General features: G+C 42.5%; 1 protein-coding gene across 1 annotated transcript in view; it reads right to left on the reverse strand.

The window, feature by feature from the left end:
• Positions 1–1,512: 1,512 nt before the first annotated feature.
• The window catches only part of MYBPH (myosin binding protein H), a 151,263-nt gene continuing 132,125 nt past the window's right edge, over positions 1,513–20,650 (reverse strand). The window contains exons 8-11 of the mRNA XM_086923086.1: positions 10,848–10,984; positions 7,334–7,520; positions 3,403–3,452; positions 1,513–1,771 (exon numbers count right to left, since the gene is read on the reverse strand). Of these exons, the coding sequence (XP_086779212.1) occupies positions 3,442–3,452; positions 7,334–7,520; positions 10,848–10,984 (335 nt within the window). The 3' untranslated portion in view covers positions 1,513–1,771; positions 3,403–3,441. The remainder of the gene's footprint in view (positions 1,772–3,402; positions 3,453–7,333; positions 7,521–10,847; positions 10,985–20,650) is intronic.

The following is a 20,650-nucleotide window of genomic DNA, read 5'->3' on the forward strand; positions in this document are numbered from 1 at the left end:
GGTATCTGTAATTTTCAACAGGCTAAGAACAAATCTTTGATAATAAATGTAAATCTTGACAAAGAAAACCCTTTAGTTGTGAAACCTATGTCAATCATTTTGTGTTCGGAAGAGAAATAGCGGACACACGTCATTCACTTGTTTTGGCTGGAGTATATTGGTGTAGATAGTTGATCAAACAGCCTCTCACTGTGCAATGGAGTAGTAAGGATTTCCTTTCGGTGATAAGGAAGGAATGTTGTCTTAGTACAAAGATACTTCATGTAGTGAATAGTGTCCTCTATGGGTGATTTAAGAAAATACTTAGAGGATTATTGGATGCTGGTGTATATTGTCCAGATTGATCCTGTGAGGAATTTAATTCTGCAACAAAAAAAAAATCTACACCTAAACGGACATTATTTATCTAAATTATAATTTTGGAACAATATTTCTTTTAGAAGCTATTTCTGTATCCAAAATTCTGATATATATCCCCTTCAAGCGGTTGGGAATCTCAGAATTTAGAAGGTGTTCCTCTGCAGGGTGGGCAGGGGCCAAACATTTGCTGCTGTGATTGTCTGCAGGACTATCCGCCATTGTTTAAATGCCCCCGTAGTCTGATATACATTTCCTATCATATTAGTGAGAGGGTAACTGTCAGACATTATGTGTGAAAAGAGATTGTATTAACAGTAGCATCATGTAAGGTGAATATTAGAATATCATTATGAAAAATAAAGCCGACCAGAAAATGGTGTCCTAAACATAGTTAAGAAAAATTCACCAATTGGGTATAGATTTTTTCCTATGAAATCCAATGAGGCAATGTTTGTGAACTATATTTAGGACAATCTATTTCTGTCAGACAATATGTTGTCTAGAATACTCTGGTGCCATAATCACTATTAGCAGAAAGTAATCCAAATATTTCTGAATTACAAGGAAGTACGCTTTTCTTGTTGTCTAAACCTGAACCCTGGACTTAAGTATATAAAGAAGAAAACTTGGGAAGAATTGAACGCACCAGGTAACATAAAAAGTTGACCCAGTGAAGGAGGACCCTAGGAAGCATGTAGCATAAACATGAGCCTTTGCAAATAAAAATTAAATTCAAACTATATAGTGAGTTGATTCTAGACAAGGAGATAAAACAGTCATTCGATAATGTAATTGAGGCTTATTGGGGAAACTAACACAGTCAAGTACAATCAAAGTTGGAAAAGAAAAGACGAACATGTGCTGATACATAGGAAGAAGCAGTGAGCACAAATTCAGTGGCACACAACATCAACAGTAAACGATGAGCTCAGGCTCTTAGGTAGAGTGGCAACACACACCGACCCAATCCTTAATATGAGTCGTTTTTACCCACAAGCGCCTTATCAATATACATGTCTGTTTTACAGTCATTAAGGAACTGAACAACAAATATTTCCAGGCCCGGCTTTCATGGTTCAATCACACATGTAAGACCAGTAGGACATACGATTTCTCAATGAACAATTCAGAAGTAAAAAGGAGATCTTTGAGTTGCATCAGACACTCATTTATTCAATTGTTGAAATGTACTAATGAGCAACATCGATTGCTCCAGCAAAGTTCAGGCACTGTGAAATGTAGCTGACGGCATACCCTCGTGCCGACCTGAGAATTGATGCTAAAACACAATAAATATATGAACAATGTCATTGTGAATTGCTTCTGTAAATGGAGGTGATGCACAGCATAGACCTGCTGGTTTGTTTGTTGATGCCTTGAAGCATCCGCTTGTATTCACGATGGATTCAATCTAACGGAAGCAAAGGAGAGCAAACACAAGTAAATAAAAAGCAAGGACCTGCACATGCGAATCACCATACAGCATTTTTAACAGAAAACAAACCTAATTAGATTGCTTGTCTATTATTCTGTTCATTGAGTGGCACACTAGGGATGCACAAGAATACGAGTATACAAGTGATGGCATCTCAAATTACATCATTGATGAGCGCAGCGGGGGTTGGTTGCAGGGCCTTATCTGCAGCCAGGACCTGCAGCCAGCACCCCCCCCAATACAGCCAACCCCACATTGCGGGAAGGGAAACAGATCTAAGATCCCCTCGTAGCAGGCAGGATAAATTCTGAAACTCCCACCAGCTGGGAGTGGACTTGCTCTTTGTTCCTGCTTGGCGGGAGACATAAAAATCCTCCCACTGAGCGAAAGCGAACGCAGCTTTCCTGCCCGTGCTGCTGCAGGTAGGGAAGCTGCTATGTCCTGGGGATGGACACCCTGGGACATTGCCTGTGAGCTCGTCCTGAGGGATGGGGTTCCCAGGGACATTAATGGCTCAGGGAGGTAGGCCATGTGACCCCCCACCCTTAAAGGAATCAGCCCTGGTGGTGTGCTAGCTGAAGCCTTTTCTGGCTCGGGGAAGAGGGCTGCGGGCCCCTTCCATTTTAGTTAAACTTTGGCCCCAAGGGTGGGCTCCCCGGTACCATTGAGGCCTGGGGAGGGGGCTCCTCTCCATAAAAATTAACATAGGCCTCCAGGGGGCTGTTTAAGCCTCATTACTAAAATGTTTTTTTTAACCCTTTTACCTGTTAATCCACCAGCAATTGACCTGGCAGTCATGACTGACAGCATTTAGAATAACTGAACAAAAACAACTTAATATACGTTTTTATCCACATTTAAAAATAAATACAGACAGGAAAGTAAATGATTTTCTGTCAGTATTTATTTGTAACCATCAGTAAAAAACGGCAAACAGGCCGCTTTAGTAGTATTTCACTTTTAATACTTGGAGGCCCTGAGCATTACATCTGTGTGTAAGTTATAATTTGCATGGCTGTTTATGATTTATGGTTTCAGGTTCCCAGAACATATGTTGAGGTACTTTAACCAACAGTTAACCATACTTCACTTTAACCTTTAGTTTTATCTGTGAGTTTTCTCGAATCATATACAACATCCAAGTGTTCCTTTCATGTATGCTAAGAAAAACTAAGAAATCAATTTAGAAATCACCAATTATTCCTATGGATTCAATTTTTTTTAAACGCTTAATATTGCAAGTTATGTTTTTTTTCATTGTTTCAACATCCGTTGTGGAAAATAAATGGAGCAGCTTTTTAAGGCTCAAACATCGCAGAACTGATAGGCACAGTTTGAAAGCCACTCACCGGCTGCAGTGCTCCGGGCTGGAATCACAGAGATAAATACATAAATAAAAATAATGCCATGTTTGATTGTGAACGTTTCGTCCGAACTCTTATGATGTCTGTGCACCAGGCCCCTGAGCTCCCTTCAAAGCAGCATTAGGCATCCATAAATTGTCCTTCAAACAACTTTCTTTCCAGTGCAATATTGCCATGTCTGGCACAGTAAGGACATTGGAGGGGTTTGCCGAATTCTCACAAATACACCATGATAAAACTTACCATGCTCTTTGCTTCCACACCAGTTCCACCTAGGGATCCTTATTGCGGCACTGCAAGAAAAGAGAAATTTGCTTTTAGGAGATGAAACAGGTTTTAGCCAGCCCATCTTTCTGCCTCCTGTGCTTTCAGATGCAGAGCAGCAGACTGGGCGCCCCTGCCAATGGCAATGATAAGTTTTAGGAATTGCATTACTCTGTTGGCAGGATCGGTGTTGCTTCTGCATATTTTTGGGTTCTCTGGTTCATAAACAGACGAACAAAACGAATTCTAAAATGAGAACGTTTTGTCGCATTCATTTTCCTAAGTTGAATGATTGCAGCATCTGTTCCTTTGGATTGGATCCTGGTTAAACAAATGGAAACATTACAGACAACCACGGCCTTTCCAGACCCTGCCTGCTCAGAGGGAGGAGGCACTTTTCACCATCTTCATTTCAACGTTGGACAGGCTTTTTGTTGTGCTGCCACTTTCATTTAAAGTGTTAAAGCATCCACAATTCCATGCACCCACCAACAGCTGGCCGCTTTAATGGTGATCTATTAAGTCACACTTTTCTGTTCTAAAATAAAATTGATTTCAACATTGTGTTGCCAAACTATAATTTGTGGTCTTGTGGATACACATTTGTATCTATTTACCACATTCCTTAATTGGAAGTATCCTGCATTCAATACTTTGATGAAGGTTGCCATTGATGTATCAAAGTATGCGTTAATTGGTGCACATACCCAAATTATTTCAAATGTACTCAAATTCCTGTTTCTGGTCCTTATAAATAAAGAAGAATCGCTCCCTTTTGGAGTCTAAATTGATAACTTTTGGCCTGTGGTTAATGTCTTTAAGCAAAATTGGTGCTGCAAAATTTAGATTATAGTATGTTATTCTTTAGATATTAGGTTTCACAATTCTTTGTCCGCCTTTTTCAATTTATTGTATTTGAGCCTGTTTTATGATTTAAATTGTATGATTTTAATTAATCAACAATTAACAATTTACTTGACTTTTAACCCGATCTGCAGAATTTTCATTCGGGTGAGGACCCTAATCCCATGCCTCCCATCTCTTCCTTATGCCTCACAACACCCCAGTGAGAGCATGAGGTGCAAGCAGTGTGTCCACATGATTCTATCCTAATGAAAGTTTCAAGACACCCGTGATCATTGGGTAAAACAGAGACATCACACCCTGACAATATCGGGTAATTTCAGTTGTAAATAGATTGAAAACATGAACAACAAAAAATGCACAGGATTGGGCAGTAGAAAAGATATATCCTACGTGGCCATGACACTGCATGCATCTAACTGACAGCACCTTAATGGACCATTTCCTCAATAAATCAAGACATCAGTCACAGATACAGGCGTGAAAAAGATCTCAGAGAAGCAATATTGACCAGCAGAGAGTCAACTGAGGCTTCTGCAAGAATTAGCTGAGAGGCCAGGCATCTGGGTGTCATCATACAGGGCTTGTTTGAAGCAAAACTTATGAGAAGTTCTTCAATAACAATGTATTTTTAATACTATTCATATAAAATTGTTAGGATAACTGAATGGCTGATTATTATACATTATAGTTTTTTTTGTTTTTAGGTAGCATAATTCAGACAATCAATCTGTAGGATTTTTAAATTGGCTGTCCTTTTTTAAAATAAAACCTAAATTAGGTATAAGCAAAAATCTAAAGATATAAACAATCTGCATTAGATAAAAAATTGCACACAAAGACAAATGAAGCTGTCAAATATACACACAGTGTCACTTAAATATGTATTTGTCGTTAAACAATCACCTACACGTATTTCAATGTGAATTTGTCATACCTACATTTCTCACACCTTTCAGTGCTTTTTCCTCAGCCCTGTCTCAATCACAGGAAAGGGACACACTACAGCAGACGAACTGACCTGACAACAATAACAACCTCCCTGATAAAGGGAGCACATGAGGTCTCTGGTGAGTTTGATCTATCAGTTTGCATTTACCCTGGGAACAAGCTGCATGCTGCTCATATCAGCCTACCTTAAAGGTACCTTTAGATACTTCCATTAAGATTACAGGGATTTTAGTACATTTTCACTATGAGACAGCAGGTGAGAAGTGGTTCTCAGGAAGCTAACAATGACAATAATGCATCTCCCCGGATTCCTATTAATCGGCTACAGGCACATTTTTTGATATGGTTATTCATTTAAAAAGGAACACTACCACCAATGAAGGCTTCCTGGTATCTAGTCTCATGCAAAAATAGATCGATTTTCACCAGAAAACAAGAGAGTTATTTTACACAAAACAACTTGTTCACTGTTTTCGAAAAGTGAGATTTGCCTGTCTTCAAAGCTCTGCAGGGACAGAAATTGCAATTAAAGCAGCCTGTACCCAAAACGTTTGGCCACTGATCTAGACCATACAACACTGAGGGACCATCAAAACGTCTTTATTTACAAAGCAAATAAACTTTTAGCCCAGCAGTGTTTGAAAACACTTGCAGAGAAGAAACAGCATTTATCATTGTCTCATTTAAAGACAACCCAATTCTATCCATGGTACCTACAATTTAATTAGAGGCGTTCAAATGTAAAGTAAGATTTGAGCATAAATAAATACATAAAGAATTGGTGATTGTATCTCCTAATTAATGTACACAGAGGTGCAACATATACAATTAAGAGTGGTAGGATCAAAGAGGAAATCTAGGCAACCAAGTCAGATAGGTTCCTTTCCACACACATGTTTTATGGCACGGCAAAATGCTGGGTGCAGTTTGCTAGAAATGAGAAGCTCCAGCAAAGTATAAATCCCCCACACCTGCATTAGACACGTGATCAAGAATTATCGAATGTTTACCAATGCTTTATAAAAGTGAAGCAAAATAAAGGCACTGCCCCTGTTGTCATCTGAAACTTGCCAACATGTGTCTCTAGGTGCCTCGTGTTTTGGGCACATTTCTGTGTAAAAGGAATCCAGAATCTGAGGTAAGTTTAGGAATTGGTGTAGTTGCCAACTTATAGTGCGTCCAGTCCCCTTCCATTGGTAAAGCAGTTTGGATACAGGGCTAAGATCGTCAATGCCAGAGACTCCTTATTTGAAACTGATCTTACACGCTTTTAGAACTAGGTAGTCCACCATAGTAGCTGGACTTCCACTAGGTCTCCATTGCTTGTGTTTTTGTTCTATGCCTCCCCTCATTTAGTGTATCTGGATTTGTCTACTGTATGGTCGGATATCTCATCAGGAAGATGTCCTTTCATGTTTGTCATTGGAGCTCTTGTCACCTCTGTATAGTTTGTGCCATGTTCGCCATAACATACCCACTTCAGAGGTCTGCTCATGTAACAAGTCCAAGGTGAGTTATCTCTTGCCGCTTGACTCAGGCTAGTTATGGTCAATGATGATTTACCTCATGTGTCACTGCTTCAAGCATGCCTCATTATCCACTTCACACATTGCACCATATCAGGCAATTCCATGTCTGCTGCTGTGCTTTCTCTCTCCCAGGTGCTCAGAAGGGACTGTATGTTAATCACTTTTTATGGTCTAGCTTGGAAGCACATTTGTTGCCAGACAATTATGTGAGTATTATTAGGAGTAGGGCTTTAGCTCTGTCCACATGTTGGGAGCCAAGTGTACATATTTTGATTTGGAAGGAGTTGTGTGCTACCACAAAAACGTGATTGCCATCCACACAGATGTGATCATTTTGTTTATTTATCCAGCTGCCTGAGCTTGCCAATGCTTGTTGCTCCTGTCACAGCCATTCTTGCTGTACACTTTCACACATTGAGGCTGTGTGCTCAGTATGAAAATAATGCCATGGTTGAAAAGCTGGGGTAGAAAGTGTTAATTTAAATCTGGCCAAGCAGCAACAATGAAAAACTCATGAGCAGTTGCTTATTCTACACATGCAAGCAATATTTGCATTCATCACCTACCTTTCACATCAAGTCTGCAGTCCACAATAGCTTCTCCAAGGTCATTGACAGCTTTGCAGGAGTACACGCCCCCATCAAAGGGGCAGGGCTTGCGAATCTCCAGGGAGCACACACCCTGGTTGGTGAGAGCTCTGTACTTAGGGTCTTCTCTGATCTCCATCTGATTCTTCATCCAAATAATTTTGGGCTGAAAAAAATGTATTGTTTTAAGTAATTGCCAGCATTTTTTTAAAATCTGTAAATAAGTTCAATTAGAGGAGTGCAGAATTGAAATGTCATAAAAGTACTGGTAATTGACTGATAAAAATAATATGTGGCTGCAAGTTATATAGACAATATCATATGTTATAGAGAAGGTGGGACCTATTCAAAAGGGCAATTTGGAAGAAGAAAGTAGAACTGCTTTGGTAATCTTTTACATGCATTTGTGAATTAGCCTCAAAACATGTAAAAAGGGAATATATTGTGAATATTTAGGTATTATCTAGGTACAATTAATACAAATAAAAAGGATGGTGCCCTCTTTACACTTTTACTAAGAGGGTGTTGGATATTTCGTAGTGGATTGAAAAAGGAATGTAAGAGTATATAAAACTCATGTAGCACTGCTTCCCCTTCTCATGAAGTCTTTTGTGAATGTGTCAATTCATGTTAATTTAACATGGCATTGTTATATTCCAAATGTGTTTATGTTTTATTGCTCACTTTTGATTATTGCAGGCCATTGCCATACAAATTCATAACAGAATATAGTCAAATACAGTGGACAACACATTGTTTTAAGGCTATTCACTAAAGAAGGTCACCGAAGGCTAAAAGGCATTTCTTGATCAAAGATGTAGACGCTGACACATTCAGTGACTGAGAGTGCAGATACCTTCATCCGTGATACAGATTGAGGATGACAGGCAGATGAGGGCTACTAAGTAGGGGGGATAGTCATCTTTATTGTGGCACTGACTTGACTTTCTTCTCCAAATCCTACATCAACTAACAAAAAAGTACTATTTTTACTAAGAGCTCAATCTGCTTTTTTTGGCTTTCTTAAAGAGGGAGATTATAAGCATCAGGCTGAGTCTTTGATGAAGACGAGATTTTGTATGGGCTGAAATGGAATATCAATCAGCTCGTAAAATAAGTGTGATTCATGTTATCCCTATTAGTTTACTCAAAAAGTGGAGATATGAACCCTCTGTCAGGTGTGTTTGCCGTGTTGTAGCAAGATTGCCTAGGGGTATAATGCAAAGATGGCTGATCTGCCGCCTTGCCTTCTGGTTACATAGTCATAAACAACTCTAATGGGGTTGCATTAAGCCCTTAAACCCCTCAGACCTGGTGCCACTGCACATGCTCGACTAATGATAGCTTTGCCCTCGCACCCTTTAAACCTACATTTTACATTTGTCCAGTGTGAGAAAGTGGATTATTAGTTTGGGTTGATTCTAGTCCACCAAGCGTAATAATGCCACTATTCTTGTTAGGTCTAATAAAGGTTTCAGTAATTTAAACCTTGGCTGAACTATGGCACAGACTAGACAGGCTTAACCCTTTTAGTGTGGGCGTCGGCTAGCAACCATCATTTGGCGCACTGATGTAATTTCCACTGAAAGCAAAATTATTCAATCAGCTCATTTTACTTTCACTAAATCAGTGCTAAGGGGCATATCTCAGCCCATTGAGCACCGATTTGCATGGGGAAGGTATTGTTGGAAAAGAGGGTATCTTTCCTTTCCAGATATGTCACTCCCTACTAGATCCCAGCATGGGTATTGCCAGAGGAGGGCAAACCCTAAGCAGGTATCCTTCCACTGGTCACCAGGGATAAAGATTGTAGGGAAGGACATCACCCTGGGCCTGTGCTCCCTCCCACCCCACAGCCCAATTAGTTTTTCTGCCCCCATGGGGCAGATAGGGTGCTCACCCCAATCTGACCCCTCCCACAGGAGAGCAGAAAGCCCACTAGACACCACAGATTTGTTCCTGGTAGCATTTTTGGTGAGGAAATAGCCCTTAGTGGCATGGGCCTGTGATCCCCCAATTAGTCTTTCCTCCCCCCCAGGGTGTTGATGAGGTGTTCACCACAATCTGACCTTCAGGTGCAGAATGGCAATTGGAAGTCCATTGGACCACCAAGGAAAATATGGTTGCAAAAAAAGAAGGTGTGATGGCCGCCTGCCTTGGTCACCAGAACTCACCCAAGAGTTGTCCCCTCCCACGGGGCTATACTTCGAATCTTTCCCCTGGGGGAAATTAAGCCCACTAGACACCATGGATATATTTTATTGTTGCAGAATAAAAGATGGTGGGTGGGTTGCCCACCCTGGTATTAGGCCATTCCTCCAGCCCTAAAAACCCAACAGTCTTTCTGCCCACCTGGGGCAAAGAGTCCCATTCCCATTGCAAGTAAGGGAAAATGTCACGATTTTTGGTCATAGTTTTAAAATATGGACTGGCAGAGTGGGAGTAAATCTAAATCTCTTACTTGCCATGGTGAATGGTTGCGCAATTCTGGCCCGTGCTATGCCATATAGAAAAACAACAAAACTCAACCATTTTGAAAACTAGACAACCAGGAGACTCAAGAGTGGTGTGCCTTGCATGGATCTCACAATCATTTCTTACCTACAATACCCTGAAAACCTCAAACGTTGTCGAAAATCATACATTTTCTTCACATTTCTGGGAGGGAAAGTTAATTATTTCTACCACAGAGTATTCCCCTAGGTCTTGTCATAGAAATGGTACCTCACTTCCAAAACAGAACAAACCAGGGTTAATGGGGGGTTCTCCTCGCAAAGACCCATGATTGGTCTTCAAGTTCCTATGTCTAAGTTTTCTTCTATGAAAAATAATGAGGTGGAAAATTACTGCAAAACTTGCGATATATTGTATGACAAAAATATAGTACCACAATAGCGGCCATCACTACATCATCAAGTTAAGTAGATGAGGAGCTAACTCTCGTAACTATTAACTAACCTAGATAATGTAGTCTTAGTTCAGTAGTGAATGAGATTATTTTTAGTTTTATATTGTTGACCTTGATATAGTAGCATAACAAAATATAAGTCCCCCTTGCCGGGAACCAAACCGCCTTCACAAGTTTGCGCAAAGTGTATTGTACTCCCCTGTTCAAATTGCCAAGAGTCATTTAAACAATATGCGAAAGCCAAATCATTGCTGTCATCAATGTGACCATTTTGATGCAACTCTCACTTCCTAGCAATGGAGTATGATTATTACATTGTTGCTGTATATTGAAGATATACATCTTAATGAGGTATTTCAAAAGTTATCTTTCATGGCAGTGATTGAATTCAATTTAAATTAGTAAAATAATTGTGTTTTGACCAACTGTCTGTGTGACAAGGTTCAGATGCATTACACAATAAGGCAGAGCAACATGATTGAACACCTTGTACACTAGGTAATAAACAATCTGTTGCCAATGCATGAAACTCACTTGTGAAAAAAACAGTGCCATCAAGTTTTAATGCAGTGCAATTCGCCCTACCTTAGGGGTCCCACGAACTGCACAAAACAGCTTTGTGCTGTAGCCTGTTGTGGTTGTCCTGTTGCTCAAGGCCTGAGTGAACTTAGGTGCTTCGGAGAAATCACGCTCTGGGAACTCTGCCGGCTTGAACACAACTCCTGTCAATAGACACAAGAACATAAGCATCAATAGCTCCTGCAAGACTGGTCAGTATACCACGCTGTGTGCCTCCTTTCAGTTTTTGTGAAACAGTGTGTGTGCAACAGTGATCATATCTGTTATTATGAGCAAGAGCTAGTAACATATTTCCATATTTGTCTTAAGCCAGTGAGAGGCAGCTCTACATAGAGACAATGGGGATTGCACTCAAGCTTCATGGATATCAATTCACCAAAATGCCAAGGGTAGTGGAAGTGACTTCATCCCACTGGTCAACCGTTGATGTCACCACAGCAAGCAACATCCAAAGAAGTGACTTCAAATGATCTTTTGATGCTGATGATATTAGAGAAACTGTTGTCACATGAACTTTTGCATACTGGCATTGAGGCAGGGACCCCATTGAATTCAAAATACAAACGTAAATCAAAGAGCAAACAATAAATGAAAGATTAATAAAGTAATGTACTGGTTTCTAAAGCAGTTACAAATCTGTTTTTGTATCACTCTTAGATCTCAATTTGTGTAGTGCAACAATTATATGCCAGAAGTGCTGTCTTGATAGCCAGGTTTGCAGTAGTCACCTCCCCAGATAAATCCAGCATAGGCACATCCCCACATGCCACATGCCAAGACACAGCTGAAAATGCCCACGCCCTGCTAAGTGTTATACCCATCACCCAGTGCTCAGACACAGCCTTCAGTACTTTCACACAGCCTCAAAAGAATGGGTCAACCATTATTTCAAGCATCCTTCACTCACCAATTATCCATTTCAACAAGTTTTATTAGCACATTTTCATATATACATACAGTACAGTGATAGCATTTCCTCACGGGCTCCGTAGGGGTTACAACGGGCTTGGCGGACTCACCAATTATCAATCACATGGGCAGCAGTACAGAGGCAATCAGCCAAATTGCTGACCATAAATCAGTGGGGTGCAGCTATATCCTGCCAGGTGATCCCTAGGACTTGTTTTCATTCTCTCTTCTCCTGAAGGGAGAGGTCCTAAAAAAGGCACATGCAAAGCTCAGTAACAGAAGAGAAAGTGAAAGGACTTCTGCTCCTGTTGGCGCCCCCGAAATGTAATGGGGCTTTTGTAATAATCCTGCAGGTAAGCAACGTTTCAATTCATTTGAGTGTGCATTGCACGCGCTTCAGATGTTTTCTATGTGAAAAATAATAACATTCTGAAGCGGGAAAGAAACTCAAATGAATTAAGATGCCCCTTTTCCGCTCAAAAAACAGAAAGTAAACCGGGCTCATGCAAGTCCCGTTTTTCTTCTGTTCCAACCACTGCCATTGTGATTTGTGAAGCCATTGGTTAAAGGGGGTGCCAAGGATCGCACGAAGCATGCCAGTCATCGCAGATGTGACCCCTGAAAAGCCCTAAATGATGTCCATTGGTAGCTTCTATTTCAAGTTCCTCGATGAGCCATTAACATCCCAAACTAACACTCAGAGGACCTAACATAATCTTTTCTTCTCACACCTCACTCTTAAAACCTACTCGCCACATTTTAAGAAACAATAGGGCTTATTTACAAACGCCTTGTGCTGCAGGTGCGTCCTTTTTAATATGGGTGGAAAGGGGCGCACCGGCAGGGTACGGGGCTTGTAAATAAGCCGCCATGTCCAGGGCGGCCTTAGGCATGTGCAATGTGCACCTGCACAGGGCCACCAAACCCCAGGGGGCACCACGCCAATATATATCCTTAATATAATAATCCTCTGAGGATGGATACATATTTGCGTGGCGGTCCCCCCTGGCAGGGATTTGGCGGCCTCCGGCTCTGTTCCACTTCCAAACACCCTAAACACCCCCCCCCCCTCTTCACTGGCCTCTGTGCTCCCCCCCCCCCCGCCCCTCTTCCCGGGCCCCCTACCTACGCTCCCTGCCCAGGGCCGCCATGAGCCTAGAGCCGCCCCAATCAATCAATCAATCAGTGACACTTGTAAAGCGCGCTACATACCCGTAGGGTCTCAAGGCGCGGCCCCTGCCATGTCTCTTGTCTTCCCTCCGTAAGGGAGGTTTTAGAGATGTTACGAAGAATATGTATACATTATTTCATAAGCATTGTTATTTTGGACAAAGTATAAGAGCACTACTTCAACATATATGTATGAAAAAAGTAAAAGAAAACGTCATCCTTCAAGTTACATGCTTTCAAAATACAGCAAACACTTACAGTTCCTACAATTGTAATGGCTTGGTTATGAGGCAGTGAAACCTAGATGTCCTGGACGGCATGGTCGAACGCTGAAAGGGTTGCCAACTGCATTTTTCAAGTACTTGTATCCCGGGTAAACTAAACTGTACAGTTCTTAAATTGTTATATTCGTATTTCATTTTTAGTAGATTTCTATGGGTTTCTTAAAGGCAAATTAGGAAACTGCGTGATAAACATAAGGAAATATAGGGGCACATGCATCATCCCGGCCTTTTGCGAATTCCAAATTGCGAAAAATAGGGAATCGCAATTTGGAATTCGCAAAATGGGATGCATGTATATTTTCCCAAAATATTTGTGATTCGGTAAAAATCGCAATTTTTACCGAATCGCAAATATTATGCGATTTCCAAAGTGCAAAATCGCTATTCCCATTGATTCCTATGGGCCAAAAGGCCAATAGGGATCAATGGGAAGGCTTTAACAAATTGCGATTTTCTTTTTTAGAATCGCAATTTGTTCATGCATTACATGGGTGCAGGGGGGGGGGTCCAAAGGATCCCCCACTGCACCCCTGTAATGTATTTTTAAGTGCATGTTTCACACACACATGTCCTAAGGACATGTGTGTCTGTAACATTACACTTTAAAAAATGCATTTTTGTGCATATTTAAACATTTTCGCAAATTACCACGAGGTTCAACCTCGTGGTAATTTGCACTCCCTATTTTGAAATTCGCAAATTTCAAAACAATGATGCATTGCTTTTAAGGAATCGCAAAATTGCGATTCCTTAAAAGCAATCGTATTTTTGGAAAACGCTAAAAATAGCGATTTTCACAAAAATGCATAATGCATCCCAAAAACGTATTTAGGAAGTGCAAACGGCCGAATTTACCGATTCGCACCGTTTGCACTTCCTAAATAGGTTGATGCATGTGCCCCTTAGTGTTTAGAATTACTATTGGACAGGTGTATAAGATTCTTGTAAAGGTCCATGTATGACTTTAGAATGACCATCTGGAGGCAGTGATATGATCGTGCAAAGTGACAGAAGCCACTAGGAAAGTCCCAGTCAGCCCATCAGTCAGGGTTTTGTCCTATCAAACAGTAGTATAAAAATATCTCATTAGCTTTCCAAAAGATTGTTGATTGATCTCAAAGGTTTCTTATAGGATTATGTTGTAATCGAAGTATATCTTGCTCACATATATTATATTTTATTTTCTTGAAAAAGGTTGGTTAGAACCGTAAATTGAGCAAGTAGTTGTGAATTAGACAAATTCATCATGAACAGTTGTCTTCGGTTTATCTAAACCTGTTTCCAAGCAGACGTGCTAAAAATAATAACTAAAAAATGAGACATAAAACAGGATATTCCAAGGCTACAACAACATACACCACCTAGTTATTATTAATGCATTCCCCAATTATGCTGAAAAAACAGCTCTATACTATCTGCTTTTTTAAGCGACTGCACCTTGAGCTGGTCTGGTCCGTGCTCACCAAAACACGTGCAAAATATAATATCTAGTGGTCAAGTGATAAACTCCCTTGAAATCAAGCAATGCTACCCATAGTATGTATTGGAATACTTCCAATTCAGTACTTTATCCCTTTGTTCTGGCACCCCGCCCAAAAACAACTCCTCGATCTACATTTAAAATATATGCAGGGCAATAGTCATTCATGAGTACCTATCCATTTTCAAGAAGTTCATTAGCGGAGTTGCCAGGGAAGACCGCTTTGTAAACAATTATCCATTAGTATGAAGCAATAATGGTTGGCGTGTCCTAATGGTTGTCAGTGGAGTAAAAGTGACCATGGAAAACTGATATTGTGTATCACATAGGTATTTGGTTGTGTATGCCAACATCGGTACATCTAGATAGGCATCAGCTACAAAATGCCTTAATATCCACAAACAAAGACTCAAATCTGATAACAGTTTGTACCAGTTTATGTCACAAAAGTGATGCAAACCCAGGTGGATATACTTTCCAACGCAAATCATGATTAGCGTTGTAAAGTTTCATAAAGTAGCTCTTGGTGTAAGTTGCAATACTCTGAGTTAAGGGGGCATACCATGGGTAATATATGGGCTTTGACATGCAACCACCAATGGTTTTTGACACAAATCCCTATCTAGTAGCATTTATAGACAGAGATTTACATAAGAAAATTACTCCCCCTTGAGGCAGGAGTAACGGTTGAGCAAGATTTAAAACTCCCCACTTTTTTTCAGCTTTGCAGATATGCTGCACTGTACAGCACATAAAGAGGAAACATTATTAAAGCATAGTTTTGTACTGGAAGGGTTTCCTTCCAGGACAAAACATTTCCTTGACAGAAATCACCCACCCATGCATTACGGTTCAATGGTCGGTGTGTTAGCTCATGATAGCCTAAAATGTGCCATCACTGGGGAACAGATATACAATTTCATATCCTAGTAGATATGGTGCTGTTTTGCTCATACCCTTTCATGCAACCTGGCGAGCAACTTTGTTACTGCCCTGTGCTGTGTCAAAACTCAGTAAATCTGCCTCATAGCATGCATAAAGTGAGGTAGCTGTTAACATAAAGCATAGTATGTTTAGACAAAAGCAGTATAACGTTGATGCAAATCAACACGCCCCGCACACATCAGAACTCTCCTAATAGCACACAAAAGGCACCATGGGCCCTCATTTGGTGTTTGTCCTGCTGACCTGTGCAGTCAAAGAATACTTGACAAGTGCCTTTCAGCAATTCTTTCAAGACTAAACATAGTTGGGTGTGCTTTGCGTACTTTTGTTAAGGTTCAATCAATCAATCAATCCGGATTAGCAAAGCACACTAATCACCCTGTGAAGGAATCTAGGCACTAAGATCTGGGCTGCTCTGGAGGCATCATTTAAAAAGCCAGGTCTTGACTCCTCTTCTGAACTCCCGAAGAGAGGGTGAAGCCCAGAGATCTAGGGGAAGGTTGTTCCAGGATTTTGCAGTGCTTCCCCCACTGCTGCTTTTGGGGAATGCTGGGGGTGTGAGCAAGGTAGAGAGATGGATCAGAGGAGTCTGGATTGGTTGGAGGAAGCTCAGGCAGTGGTTATTATATGCTGGTCCTTGGTTGTGCAGGGCCTTGTAGGCTGAAGTTAGAATCTTGAATTGGCACCTCTTGTGGACGTAGAGCCAGTGGAGTTTCTTCAGATGAGGGATGATATGGGTGCATCTGGGGAGGTCGAGGATGAACTTGGACGCTGATTTCTGAATGGTCTGCAATCTCTTGAGGATGGTGAGGCTATTCCTGCATAGAGTGTGTCGCCGCAGTCCAAGTGGCTGGTGATGAAGGCTTGATTTATGGTGCGTCTGGTGGAGATAGGGAGCCATATTAAGATCTTTCAGAGAATGCTCAGGGTAAGAAAGCAAGTGGAGGAGACTGCTTTGATCTGGTTCTTCATGGTGAGTGTGTTGTCCAAGATGATCACAAGGTCACCGGTGTGGGGCGTGGGGGTTGGAGAGGGTCCTAGTTTGGAGGGCGACCAGGAGTTGCTCCATAGTGAGTATGTGTTCTCGAATGTCAGTACCTCTGCTTTGTCAGTGTTGAGCTTGAGGAGTTGTCTTGCATCCAGGCAGTAACGCTGGTCATATACAGCTGAGTTTGCGGTTGTGGTGCAATAAAGAGGATGAGCTGTCATCTGCGTAGGACATAATGTTGAGTCACTGGTTTCTGACGATGTTTGGCGAGGGGGATCATGTAGGCATTAATGATTGTGGTGTTGAGGGATCAAACTCGAGGTATGCTACAGTTGAACTTATTCGGCTCCGAGGTGAAAGGTGGAACCCAGACTCTCAGGGGCAGCTTTACAAGCCCTTTGCGCCACTTTTGCTTCATTTTTAACATGGGAAAAGTGACGTAAGGGTGGCGCAAGGGGCTTGTTAATATGCCTCTCTGTGTTCTGCAGTTTAGGAAGGAAGTAATTCATTTAAGGGCATTCTTTTGGATTCTGATCCGGTGAAGCCTCTTGATCAGCTTATGGTAGAACACAGGGTTGACAGCTGCTGTGAGGCCGAGGAGGGTTCTTATGTCGTCTTTGGCTGTGATCAGGACGGTTTTGGTGCTGTTTTCCTTGCAGAATCCAGATTGGGATGCATCCAAAAGATCATTGCTGTTGAGGTATTTTGTGATTTGGTGGTTAATGGCCTTTTCAAGGACTTTCATGGAGGAAGAGAGCAGGGAGACGGGCCGGGCAATTTTTAGCTTGATGGGGTCAGCTGAAGGTTTCTTGTGGAGGGATTTGAATTTGCGTGTTTACACTCATACGGGAAGGTGGCAGAGGGGATGAATATCAGGATGATGGCTGTGAGCATGTTCCTGATGGTGTTGTTGCAGAGGTTAAACATGTGGTGTGGAGAGGGCTCTGTGATAAGTCCTGAGTTGACGAAGTGCATGATGTTGATGATACTCTGTATGGTGAGCAGGTCCCATGCAGTGATCTGGTGGTCAGGGGTGGTGCCTGTGGGGTCGAAGCGGCTGAGGATATCAGTGGTGGTGAGTTGGGGTTTGAGGTTTTTGTAGATGGTGAATATCTTGTCAGGGAAGAAGTCCGCCAGGGAGTTGCAGAGTATTTGGCAGTGGGTGATGATGTTTTCTGTCACTGAAGTTTTGGATAACACCTTGACGATGCTGAAGAGTTCTTTTCTGTGGATCGAGCTGTCTTTCATCCAGGCGGCTAATGTGTTCTTTCTTGTTTCTTTTAGGAGTCAGTGACACTGGTTGAGTGAAGTTTTGTAGATGGTCCGGTCGGTGGGCTCCTTGGTGGTGCACCATTTCTTTTCAGGTTGTTTGCACTTATGATTTGAGATTCTCAGTTCCAGCGTGTACCAGCTGGCTTGTTTGGAGGGTCTGTTGGGTTTGGTGGGTTTGATGGGGGCGACTCTGTCGGTGCAGTCGGAAATCCAGGTAGTGACATTTTTGACAGCCCGTTCAAGGTTGGTAGAGGTGTTGGGTGGGAGATGTTGAGGGCATCGGTCCACTGGCTTTCCAACTGTGGTTAGAGTCGCTGGATGGCCTGTTGGAGGTGCTGGGGACTGCTGTGAGGGTGAATTGGATGATTGTCTGGTCCCTCCAGGTGAGCTCGGTGGTGTGACTGTACTTGACTCTGTTGCAGGCTGTGAAGATGGGGTGGAGAGTGTGTCCTGCGATGTGTCTGGGGTCTGTGACTAGCTGACTGCCTCCAATGTTTCTCATGCTTTTGAGAAGGTTGGTTGTGATGACATTGTTGGGGCCGTTGAGGTGAAAATTGGGGTTTCCAAAGAAGATGTAGTGTTTGGTGTTGAAGGCTTGGTGGGTGAAGAATTCGAGGATTGAATTGCAGAAGTCAGGCGTGGTCCTGGAGGTCTCTAGGTGAGGGTGCCCCTGATGGTGATGTTGCTGTCTATTCCGGGTTGGAAGTTGAGGTGTTTCATGACCGGAGTGTTGTCGTCCGTGGTGGTGCAGTGGATGGCAAACCAGCCTCCATGTTTGTTGATTCAGTCCCGGTGTGCTATCTTGTAGCCGTTGGGAGTGGCAGTGGTGATGTCGGTTGTGGATGCAGGGTTGAGCCATGTCTCACTGAAGAAGACGACATAGGGGGTGATGGCGTCCCAGATAATGGTGGCATGTTTGCAGAGTTATAAGACATTGAGCAGGAAGCCATGAAGTTGATTAGGGGCTGTTGTGGTTGACGAGGGGATGGCGGTTGCACATGTGGGTGGCAAAAGAAGGGTCCTGCTGTAGATCAAGGAGTGGTGCAGCTGCAGTTTTTGTTGCAGAGGATAACATCCAAGACTATGAGCTCAGCGCTGGTGTAGAATCAGGTGACTGGAGAACCAGAGATCCTGGCGCTGGACACAGTCAAGGCACGGAAGAGCCTTGGTGCAACAGCGGCATGCCCGCTGTGTGGCCACAGTGCGGCCTCCATTAAGTAGGCCCTGGGTGGACAGAGGAACTATGGGATGCGGTAAGCAGTGGAAGAGAATGGCAGGTAAAGGGTGGCAGCTCGGGCAAAAAACTGGCATAAAGAGGCACAAACTGGTAAAATAAGAGAACAGAAGCAGCGCAAAAGCAAGCAAAAGAAGAAAAGGCAAGTGAAGGCAAAAGCAGTAAGCTGGCAGATGCGGAGCAGAGTGATACGCATGGTGGAGCTGTCACAGGGACCTGCTCAATGGGTTTGCGCTGGGAGGCGATAAGCGAGCGTGGGGCGAGAATGGCAGTAAAAGTGCAGCAATGTGGGGAAAAAAGAGGTAACTATAGGCAAAAAGAGGCAACTAAAGGCACAAACTGGTGTAATAAGACGAAAGAGAGGAAAAGCAAGCAAAAGTAAAAGAGGCAAGTGAAGGCAAAAGGAGCGAGCTGGCAGATGTGGAGGGACTTTTATACGCAGGGGGAGTTGGCAGGCGGGCCTGTTGCAATGGTAAATGTGAAAGTGACATTTTAAACTATGTTTTGATACCAACACTACCGTATACAAAATAGTGTATATGTAAAGTCATAATTTGTGATCTGCAAAAATAAGCTACACGGTACCTAAATACGTTTAACAATTGGTAGTGAAGCCATGCACTTCATGGGTAAATCTTGCAATCAACAATACTATCTATCCATGAGGCTACTGCCAGATTTATGCCGAAATGAAGTGCGATGTGTGGTTCTGTGTGTTTCCGACGTCGGTCTCTGTGATAATCAGGCAACTGGTCAATAAAACCGCCCTTTAGAGCTACAATTGGACACACTGCTGGTTATAGAAAAGCCCAAAGAATTAAAATGCACATAAAAACAAAAATGAAGTGCTGGAGACTCATTTCGCTCATGTCATCAGCTTTGCTTAAAACTCACAGGCTTATGCAAAATCTGTAAGCTAAATCTTTTAAAAGGAAATGTAAGTGCAAAGAACATAATAGCCCGCTGAGTGGGACATAAGTAGACTGGGCTCTCTGTTGTGATAGTAAATGGCCGCGCTGCAGGATTAGCTGCGCTGATATCTAATGCCCCTGATTAATGGGAGTCAATGCCGCGTGGCAGCGCATCACAATGCGCGTACACACCGGAAATCGATGCATGGAACGTAGCAATCCATTCTAATCTATACAAGTGCTGCTGAGGACCCGTTCTAGGATTCCTTCCAATAAGCAACAAAAAATTACCTCAAGAAACCGTTTCTAAAGGCGTACATTATCCTCACAGAATAGCTAAAGAGAGCCAACATGGCGAAGCGGCGAAAGCAGACATAGAGTACTAAAGGGGGCAGCAGTGTAATCCTGGGCTTCCTGCCACGTGCTGCCCCTCCCACCTCAGCATCACTCGCCGTCCTGCACCACTCCCCATCTCTGGTCCCTCTCTTCCAGCCCTCTATGCCCATGTCTCTTCCTGTCCTCCACTTCTGCTCCTCATCCTCACCCATTCTTCGTCTTCACCCTCGTCCTTCCCACTCTGCCAACAAACCCAGCCCCAGCCTTCAATCTTGTCTAC

The sequence above is a fragment of the Lissotriton vulgaris genome, chromosome 5, assembly GCF_964263255.1.
Source record: "Lissotriton vulgaris chromosome 5, aLisVul1.2, whole genome shotgun sequence".
Classification (NCBI taxonomy): Eukaryota; Metazoa; Chordata; class Amphibia; order Caudata; family Salamandridae; genus Lissotriton; species Lissotriton vulgaris.